Here is an 11,034-nt window from a genome sequence, read left to right on the forward strand (position 1 = left end):
AAAACTGTAGGGTCAGGATGATATTAGTCAGTTAGAGTTGAATGGTCCCCCTAGGGTTGAGTGGTCTCCACTGGATTATAGTATTTAATCCAATGGTTAGAAATAATGAAAAGAGTTGATCCAAAGGCTAAAAAACTGATAGCAATAATGAGATTTTGCTACTAATAGTAGTCCAGTCCAACTCTATATATATATATATATATATATATATATATATATAGAATTAGGCTGGAATACTATTAATAGTAAAACGCTCTTTTTGCTATCAAGTTTTTAACCCTTGGATGAAAAATTATAGGGTCAGGATGATATTAGTCGGTTAGAGTTGAGTGGTCCCCTTAGGGTTGAATGGTCTCTACTGGGTTATAGTATTTAATCCAATGGTTAGAAATAATGAAAAGAGTTGATCCAAAGGCTAAAAAACTGATAGCAACAATGAGATTTTACTACTAATAGTAGCCCAGTTCAACTCTATATATATATATATATATATATATATATATATATATATATATATATATATATAGCCAAACAAGCATTCCTTTTCCAAGCCTAGGAAGTGAACCAAATTTATCTTAATTGCTATTTAATAAATATGATTAATTTTACATTGTAATATTTGTTTAACACCAGAAAAGCCAAATCAAAATTTAAAATTTAAAACTCAACCATACATGTTACTTTCATTATCTAAAATCTTTTAATGTTTTTTTTTATATCAAACACTGTGCAGTAAACAAGATAAGAAATATTAGGCTGGTAGATAATTATCCTTATGCTTTTCCATACAATAAAGGAGAATCATAATTAATAAAAAAATTGTTTAGTCTACAATTAATATACAATATAGAATTATACTAATATATTATTGATAGTACAAATCACTTCGTACTATTAGATTTTGATCATTGGATAAAGAAATGTGCAATTAAGATAATATTAATCTTTCTAAAGTTGAATAGATGATTGATTAAATAGTATGATTTAATGAGTGAAAATTGTGAAAGAAATAGATCTAATGGCACAAACTTTGATAGCAACAAATATTTGGCGTGCTTGTGCTGTAAAGTTATAATAATTTATTTTAAAATTATAGATATGGTAATGATATATTTTAATGAAATGGAAGCTATTCTATCTATATATTTACAAACAGTGCTCCGAGATTCATATATATATAATCAGAAGGAACCTGTTCGACAGAATTCACAATTTCTCTCTCTAAACACCTCCGAGCTCCCCTCCTCTTCTCAGTTTTCACGACTCTACCACTTTCCCCGAAGAAGCCCCCAGAAGATTCAACAGCAGTCATGTCGACGACGACGACGACGACGAAGCCGACGGTGGTGCTGTTCCCCTCGCCGGGCATGGGGCACCTGGTGTCCATGGTGGAGCTGGGCGAGCTCCTCCTCCGCACCAACTCCCTCTCCGTCACCATCCTCACCCTCGACCCCCCCTTCCACACCGGCGCCACCGCCACCAACTTCGTCGCCCGCGCCGCCGAGTCGCACCCCGACATCTCCTTCCTCCCCCTCGACGCCCCCACGGCCACCACCGCGCCTTCCCCGGCCTCCTCCTCCCCGCACCACGAGGCCCTCGCCTTCGACCTCCTCCGCCGCTCCGTCCCCTCCCTCCTCTCCGCCCTCCGCGCCGTCTCCCTCTCCTCCCCCGTCCGCGCCCTCGTCCTCGACTTCTTCTGCACCGACGCCCTCGACGCCGCCGCCGCTCTCCGCATCCCGGCCTACTTCTTCTTCACCTCCAGCGCCTCCGCCCTCGCCGCCTTCCTCCACCTCCCCTTCCTCCACTCCCACCTCCCCTCCAGCTTCAAGGACATGGGTAACTATATACTAACATTAATTCAATCAGTATTAAGATTTTATTTACTTTGTGTTTGAATAATAATATAATCGGTCGAGCTGGTTGGTATATTTCTTACAGGCGACACTCCTGTGGCTTTTCCTGGCCACCCCGATATCCCCGCCTCGCACATGCCCCTCCCCATGCTCGACCGCGCGGACGACGCGTACAAGGGCTTCATACGCCACTTCGAGCGCATGGTCTCCGCCCAAGGGATCCTCGTCAACACCTTCGAGTGGCTCGAGCCGCGCGCGCTCGGCGCCCTCCGGGCCGGGCTCTGCGTCCCGGGCCGGCCCGTGCCCCCGGTCTACTGCGTCGGGCCGCTGACGCGGGGCGGTAAGAGCACCGGGCACGAGTGCCTACGGTGGCTGGACGCGCAGCCCCGCGGCAGCGTCGTGTTCCTCTGCTTCGGGAGCCTCGGCGTGTTCACCGCGGAGCAGCTCAGGGAGATCGCGACGGGGCTGGAGCGGAGCGGGCACCGGTTCCTATGGGTGGTGCGGGCGAGCGAGGACCCGAACCGGCTTTTCACGAGGCCGGCCGAGCCGGACCTGGGCCGGGTCCTCCCGGAGGGGTTCGTGGAGCGAACCAAGGAGCGGGGCCTGGTGGTGAAGACGTGGGCCCCGCAGGTGGAGGTGCTGCGGCACGCGGCGACGGGCGGGTTCGTGACGCACTGCGGGTGGAACTCGGTGCTGGAGGGGATCTGCGCGGGGGCGGCGATGATCGCGTGGCCGCTGTACGCGGAGCAGCGCATGAACAAGGTGGTGCTGGTGCAGGAGTGGGGGCTGGGGCTGGGGATCGAGGGCTACGACAGGGAGGACGGGGTGGTCGGGGCGGCGGAGGTGGAGAGGAAGGTGCGCATGCTGATGGAGGGCGAGGAGGGGAGGCGGGTGAGGGAGAGGGTCGCGGCGGCCAAGGACGCCGCGGCGAAGGCCGTGGCGGAGCGCGGCGCGTCGAGGGAGGCGTTGAATGAGCTGGTCCGGACGTGGATCGCCGGAGAAGTGTCCCCCTGATGATCAGCTGCTCACATCCGTTTCAATAATATAATAATTAAGAAAATAATTCTTATTACTACTATTATTTGTTCTTTCTTTTTGTACCGATGGTTGTATACTTTGTCTTAGGACTCTTTACTCCTGTCACCGCCCCAATCATTAGATTTTGCGAATTGTGAACCATGTGCTAAAATAATGACTGAAATTAATTAATAAGAACCCGTCTTTTTGTTTGGAGTTTCAGTTTGAAAACTGTACGGATTTAGTATTCTTAGAAAGTTTTTGTTTACTAGGAAAAAAATAGAAACATCTGTAGTTCCATAGCATTTTCACATCGTGCGGCGGCCTGATTGAAACTAATAGATCGATATGTGGGCTACGTGGGTTGTGTGGGCTTGAGCAGAACTGGGTCAGCAATCGTAAACTTTGATGTTAGCTCAACGTTTGCTTGCTCGGTTCTCACAATTGAGGGCTAATATAAGCTTCTCACAGGCCCAGTATTATCCTACCTCCCCTTCTTTCGTTTTTTTTTTTTTTTTTTTTTAATGGCCCAGATAAAGTGAGAAGATCTATTCCTTTTTATCTTCTCTCTATATTTGTTTTCACGGATTATGTTGGGCCAAAAGAAGTTGGACTATTTGGTAGTACGTAGAGATATATTTTTCTTCTTTTCGGTGAAATTGTATAACAAATCGTAGCTTAATTGAACAGTTCCGACCTACACAGCGCATCATCATTTGTAGCAGCAAATAGATTTTTTTCTTTTTTCTTTTTTCTTCAATCCCGAACGGAGGGTACTAGTAAAATTGAGAATTCTTTTGTTTGGAGAAAGCTTGATTAATTGGACTGGGGTGAGCTCCGCCAAAAAGGGCTGTTCTACTCATAAAGTTTCATTTTGGGTGAATCTTAATTAATGTAATTGTAAATCTTATTTATCCTAATTTTGTTTCAATCATGATGCATATATTCTCAAGTTTTCTTTGATATTTCTAATAAAGAATTACTGCCGTGGTATCATCTCAATACAATTATAATGTGATAGCTCACTCGCTCTTCCTCTATTAAAAAATAATAATTACATGTTTAATATAAAATATATAAACGCTCAATCTATATATAATATAATATAGAAAGTATCTTTACTAATAAATTTGATAGCTAGATTAGTACCACATCATTATTATAACAAAATGATTCATAATAATTTGATAGTTAGATTAGTACCACATCATTTTTACGAACTTTTAGCGATCATTTCTCAGCGGTGCAATTTATAATTTTTTTTCTTCTTAGAAACAGAATGATTCATAATAATAATTAGCATATAATTAACGTGATAAAATTCTCTGGAATTGAAGCAAGTTAATTTGGCGGTGGGACCCGTGCCTTTTTGCCACCTTTCACCTCATGAATCTGCACATGCATGTCATGACGCATCCACGCGGCACAAAGTTTTTATCTTTTTTTTAACTTTTAATTTTTCAGATAATTCCGCACCGAGAACGATGGAAACTATTCTATTGGCTTTTAGTCCTGTACATGAACCATGTAGCATTCTCTTTGACGGAGAAAGACAAGGAGAGTTCACGTGAGACAGATAAGGACCAAAAACCCGTGAAGGAGATGGGGCACCCCCCCAACTAAATTAAGGACGACATTACGTACGTACGTCAAAAGAGAAATATATATATATATATATATATATATATATATATATATATATATATATATATATATATATAGAGAGAGAGAGAGAGAGTGAGAGAGAGAGNTATATATATATATATATATATATATATATATATATATAGTTGAGCTAGAATACTCTCAAAAGCACTAATGAGGTGGTGCTTTTGAATTTTTAACCATTGGATGGAGAAATGTAAGGTTGTGATGATGATGGTAGGTGGTAGTAGGTGGAATAGTATTTGATCCAATGGCTATTAATAATCAAGGAGTAGATCCAAGGGCTAGAAACCTAAAAGCACCAATAGAGTGATACTTTTAAAAGTATTCTAGCTCAATTTTATATATATATATAACATGCATGCTTCCAATGCTATAAAAATTTTAAAAAAATTTAATTTCATATAATAAAACATGAACATATCAAATAACAAATATATTTTTATAAAACTTAGATTATTAAATTTATTTTTTTAAAATTCATTAACATTCTTTTTTGTTCGTCTAGTTTGCTATCATTCATTTTTTAACTTTTTTTTTAGAGAGAAGGATACCCGCTTCGTTTATTCTTTTTAAAAATAAATTTAGTTGAAAATGTGAATTTAACTATGATTCGAACATCGGACCTCGGGTACCAACCACCGAATTCTTTACCACCAACATTTTCTTAACGTTGGGTGTACGTATAAAATAACTATTTTATCCTTACAAAATTATCCTTACCGTTTGTCATCTTTCTTTTTTTTTTTTCTCTCTCCTCACCTTTTCCGCGGCATGTACGGCGTACCTAATTTTTGCTAAGTCTTGCTGTCGCAATGAATAAAAATAAGTGGGTGACAAAGATAACGGAACTCAATATTCAAATAAAAATTATACATATAAGAGATAAAAAGAATCATTTTACTTATTAGCTAACTGTGGTAAAAATTTTTATTTCAAGGTTATTTAAATAAATTGTAGTAAAAGAAGAATATATTTGAAAACGAGAGTACTTTTGAAAAGATAAATTTGATAATTTAAATTTTGAACGAACATATTTACTACTTGATACTTTTGTAGAGAGCCACATGCAATTATCCATAAGAAAATTTATGAGAGAAGTACAAGATTTAGTTAGCTAATTCTTTTCTATTATCTTACCACGACCTCATGCACTCCGCGACGACAAATGACACCTCAGATTGTCACTTCCCAAATGCTGAGTTTGAGAGGTTTTAGATCTCATATTAGTTTACATTTAGAGCTCGAAATTTCGCATCTCAGCGTGAGATCAAATTTCGATTTTTTTTTTTCCTGTTTTGGTACGTACGCAACAGCAATTAATAATACAAATTATTATGTTTTGTGATTGTTGGCGACATTCTCGACAGGGATTAACACAAGCATGGAATGCGATTGAAAACGAGAGACGCAGGGGAAAGGAGAGAGCCCTGCATGCACAATATACGGCGTATGATTCATGCAGAGGTGATCCGCAATGCAATTAGCCATACATGATCATACGGTGGAATTGATAGGAATGTGTGGACCTCGTTCACCAAGTAGGATGAGGACTCCCCATGCAATCTCTCGCACACATTCCAGTCAAGACATTTGATTGGAAGTCCACGGATGACGTGGTGGACTAGGTCCACTCCTACAAGCTACGTACGTACGTGAGAGTACGTACGCGCTCACGTATTCGTACGTAGGGGAAAAGCTTCATGCATGGTTTCACTTCTTGGACATGGAGGCTCTCCGGCTAAGCACCGCCCAGTAGAGCACCCGATAAAGCACGAAGAAGCCCACGAGCACCTGCAACCCCGTCCATCTCTCCTCCGCCCTGAGGCCCCTGTGCTCCAGCACGTCCCTCCCCTTCACCGCGCACTCCCCGTCGTCCCCCCACCCGAAGCACCTCTCCCCCGCGCAAGCGTACTCGTTCGCGAGCATGGCGTCCAGGGCGTACTTGTACGGCGACATGTAGTGCATGAACACCCAGTACGCGGGCATGCTCTCCTTCGTGAGGAAGTACCCGGAGAAGAGGAAGAACCCCGCGAGGGACACCGTGACCAGCGAGGTGCCCGCTATGTAGTCGGGGGCGAAGGAGCTCACGAAGAGGACGAAGGAGTTGGCGGTGAGAACGACGGCCCAGACGATGAGGACGAAGGTGGCGAACGCGGCGGGGGCGGCGCAGAGGCCGGCGAGGAAGTAGACGGTGGCGGAGTAGAGGAGGGCGACGGCGAGGAGGTAGGGGAGGAAGACGAGGGTGGCGGCGACGACGTGGGAGGAGAGGCGGTAGAGGCCCGAGGAGGCCTCGCGGATGAGGATGGGGCGCTCGCACACGAAGATGGGGAGGGTCTCCGTGGTGGCGGAGAGGAGGAAGGTGAGGGTGAAGGCGAAGAGGCCGAGGCGCTTGCGCGCGCCGTCCTCGCCGTAGCCCGCGTTGATGTAGAGGGTGCCGAGGAGGAGGCCCACGAGGAGCGCCTCCAGGAAGTTGGTGAGGAGGAGCTGCTTCGTGCGGTACACCACCTTCCACGAGCGGCCGTAGAGGGCCCCGATCTCGCCGGCGCGGGAGCTCGAGTAGGCCGGGGTCTCCCACGTCGACGACGGCGAGGCCGGTTTGGTCTCCTCCTGCTTGCGGGGGAGGGAGACGGAAGGGGTAGTGGGCTTGGGGTGGGGGAGCTGGTGGAGCAGCTCCATGGCGTACTCGAGGGGGTTGAGCTGGGCGGGGACGGAGAGGCCGAGGGAGAGGAGGTGGGCGTCGAGGGAGGCGAGGGAGCCGAAGTGGACGACGGAGCCCTTGGAGAGGAGGAGGAGGGAGTCGACGGAGGAGAGGAGGCGGGAGCTGGGCTGGTGGATGGAGAGGACCACGGCGGCGGCGCGCGCTGCGGCGGCGGCGCGGAGGGTCTGGAGGACGAGGTGGGCGGAGGAGGAGTCGAGCCCCGAGGTGGGCTCGTCGAGGAGGAGCACCCCGGGGTCGCGGAGCAGCGCGAGCCCGATGGAGACGCGGCGCCGCTCCCCCCCCGAGAGCCCGCCGGAGACGCGGGTGTGGGCGGCGTGGGAGAGGCGGAGGTCGCAGAGGAGGGAGGCGACCGCGTCAGCCGCGGTGGTGGATTTGTTGCGGGGCGAGAGGAGGGAGGAGGCGAAGGCGAAGGTCTCGGAGACGGTGAGGAGCGGGAGGGAGGAGTCGAGCTGGGGGACGTGGGCGGAGAGCTTGCGGAAGGAGGCGGGGTGGAGGGGGAGGGAGTTGAGGAGGAGGAGGCCGTGGGAGGGGAGGGTGCGGGCCGACAGGATGTCGAGGAGGGTGGACTTGCCGGCGCCGCTGGGGCCCACCACGGCCAGCACCTCCCCCGGCCGGGCCGTCAGGGACACATCGCGGAGGATGTAGTCCGGGGGCGGCGCCGGCCGGCAGCACGGCCTCGTCAGGAGGAACCCGCTCACAGACGGCGCGGCCGGCTTCGCGTAGTAGATGGAGCACGCCGTCAGTTCGTAGGTTTTACGCGACGGCGGCAGTGACGACGGCGACGACGACAGCGGTGATTGCGGCGATGGGGTTTGATCGTCGTCGGCCATTAATTTGAGAGTGGAGTGGTGATGGTGATGGTGACGGTAGCGTCGGACTTGGGGAAGGAAATGGTGGGTTGGAAAGATGAGGATGGTGGAATGGTAGGGTATTATATATGGAAGGGAGGGATAATATAGGGAGAGAACATCTAATTGCATGGTTTTTATAATTGCATGGTAGGTATGCGGCATTCGACACATGTGGGCTGAATGATGAACAAACACGACTAATTTTATCAAATTTTTCATTAATATTAAATAAAAATTTTAAATTCCTGTACGAATAGTTCTAATATTTGCATCCTACATTTGAATAAAGAAGTAACAATATTTAATTTCCGTAATAAAATATTAAATAAAATATTTATATATTCAAACAAAGTGAGGAAATTTTGTACACGATAAACGCGCGCCAGTTCTATAATCCATTTTAGTTTGTAATTCTACAGCTCTTTTAATATATCCCAACGGGCCTTATTATTTTTATTTAGAAAAAAAGTGAAAAAAAGATTAGTATATAAGTACTGGACCACTTGAAAGCAGGTTTAAATGTTTAATTATAAAGATTACGATTTTATTTTGTTACAGACATTTTTTTTTAACCCAGAAAATATGTAGTGAGTGTCTATTAATTGGTAAAAGCTCAGTGATTTACTAACGTAATAAAGGAACAAGTAATTGATTAACGTTGGGGCCATGGGCGTGTCGCGGAGGACCACTCTACGTGCTCTTCCTTGTCTTAAAACAAAGACCCGAGTCCATTCTCCCTATTAGTGGCCACCACCAAAAGCCATGCATGAGTATGAGGCATGTGAGTGTGAGCCCCGATCACTACATTATAGCCTCCCGTGAGTCCATCCATGAAGAGAGAGAGAGAGAGAGAGAGAGAGAAAGAGAGGTCATAATTTTTTAAAAATATTATTATTATATTTATTTTTACAAAATATATAATTTAATTAAAAATAAATGACATAGCTTAAGTGTTATATACGTAGACTTTTTGCCTTTTTCTGAAGCAACGTACGCGGCGGAGTGGGAGGAGTCACGAGTCCACTGTAGCCGTTGGTCGTTTTAGTAACCCCCCCCTGAAATGCACGAAAATTCTTTCGGAGGAGAAGAGTTTCGGGGAAACGTGACTGTGAGGATGACACGTGGCACCATTGATGTTGATGGATATTGACGGCCCAGAGGAGTCACTTTGGTGCGTCTCGGTGTACCGCTGTTGATTGATATGGACAATAGCTGTTGAAATGCATTAGAAAGGCGATTGTATTATAAGCAGGTAAATTATGGCCAAAAATATGTCATATACTTTTAATAAAACAATTTTATTTCAGCTTTATTTTGCATATTAAGATATATGCATTGGATGTATGCACTTCGCTATGGTTATTTCGCATAAAATTAATAATATTTGATTTAATGCTTTCATTATATTACATAAAATAAAAATGTAAAACATCATTTTTAATGTTAAAATTATAATAATGTCCCTAATTAGACCTTCTCAATCTCTCTTGACATTCTATGATTGGTATGAAACATTTTTTGTGTTATAACTGTTATAAAGGAGATTATTATTTCCTTCATATATATGTGCCCACTATTTTTGTGTTCTGAAAATGTGCGGAGTAAATGGAAGTTTCAATGTATAAGAGGTATTACAATTGATGAGATAAATAAATAGATACAGGTAAAGCTGAAGTCGATATTAACAAATAGATACATAAGATGCGATCGCAATTAATTAATTGACTAGATTTGGCCATATTCTCTTTGAGAAATAGGTAGCACGCTACCCGCTTCGTTTATTTCATTTAGAAATAAACTTAGCTGGAAATGTGAATCAACTAGGATTCGAACTTGGGTCTCGGATACCAACCATCAAGCACTTTGCCATTTGCTCTAGGGACGGTCGGTAGATTTGGCCATATTCAGTAAAACTAATCTACTGCTTTATGCACCACGCATGAATGCATGATTGGGCTTCTCATCTTTTGTCTGATACTTCGCATACTGCAACCCAATTTTAAAATGTATAAAAAAAGTATTGGAACTTCATGGATGATGGAGTTTTTTTTTTTTTTTTTTTTACAGAAAAATAACATGTTATATGTTTCGTTTATTTTTTTTAGAAGTAAATTTAACTAAAAATATGAAGTAACTAAGTTTCGAACTTGGGAACTCAGGTACTAGAGTTAAAACACCAAAAATGATGGGGAAATAGATGCTATAATGTCTAAAAATAGGGAGGCATTGGATGTGGATAATCATTTTTTCCTTTAATAAAAAACAAAGGTAAACGTAAAGTGAAACATTTTAAAAAAGTCTGAATGTTAAAATATTGAGGTCGATTTCAGTTGAAAATTCAACACTCCAGTTTATCCAAATAATTTTGATAACAGGCCTCAATCACCCTCTGGGCTCTAAGTTTAGGCCCAAAAACTGTGGGTGCAGGACGCGGGCTTAGCAGCTAAAAGTGTGGACCAAGTGCCGGACGCGGGTTTTCAGAAGAAGTTGGGTGATTAGATATAGTAATCATAAATAAAGTGTAACTAAAGTAATCAAAAATAAAGTGGCAAAAGGGTTTAGTGGTTGGTACCGAGACCCAAGTTCGAATCCTACTTGATTCGCATTTCCAGCTAAGCTTATTTCTAAATGAAATAAACGAAGCGGATAGCATACTAATCCGACTGTCCCTTGCGTATTTAACTATTGGCTAGATGATTGATATTGAAAATTTCAAATTCGAAAGCTAATTACTTTTCATTTATAGCCGAGTTCATTTTCTGAAAAATTCTTATAATAAAAAAAATGCTGAAATCTAAAATACTCTTCATCTCACCTCAACCTATTTTTACTAATTAAACCAATTCTTGCTTTGTCATGCCTTTCACATGACTACACGTACCCAGATGAATTATTTATTTATTTTTCACTGTATTCTAACTTCTCT

At 43.9% G+C, this 11,034-nt stretch overlaps 2 protein-coding genes across 2 annotated transcripts; one reads left to right on the plus strand and one right to left on the minus strand.

The window, feature by feature from the left end:
* Window positions 1-1,180: 1,180 nt before the first annotated feature.
* LOC109704228 (anthocyanidin 5,3-O-glucosyltransferase-like) lies at window positions 1,181-3,066 on the plus strand. Its single transcript, XM_020224993.1, has 2 exons — window positions 1,181-1,836; window positions 1,939-3,066. The coding sequence occupies exons 1-2, from the start codon at window positions 1,311-1,313 to the stop codon at window positions 2,865-2,867; spliced, it is 1,455 nt and encodes a 484-aa protein (XP_020080582.1). The 5' UTR covers window positions 1,181-1,310; the 3' UTR covers window positions 2,868-3,066.
* Window positions 3,067-5,643: 2,577 nt separating this feature from the next.
* Window positions 5,644-8,218, minus strand: LOC109704229 (ABC transporter G family member 4-like). The gene has a single exon (XM_020224994.1). It carries the CDS (start codon window positions 8,085-8,087, stop codon window positions 6,249-6,251), a length of 1,839 nt encoding a protein of 612 aa, XP_020080583.1. The 5' UTR covers window positions 8,088-8,218; the 3' UTR covers window positions 5,644-6,248.
* Between the last annotated feature and the right edge of the window lie 2,816 nt (window positions 8,219-11,034).

The sequence above is a fragment of the Ananas comosus genome, unplaced genomic scaffold (assembly GCF_001540865.1).
Source record: "Ananas comosus cultivar F153 unplaced genomic scaffold, ASM154086v1, whole genome shotgun sequence".
NCBI classification, from domain to species: domain Eukaryota; kingdom Viridiplantae; phylum Streptophyta; class Magnoliopsida; order Poales; family Bromeliaceae; genus Ananas; species Ananas comosus.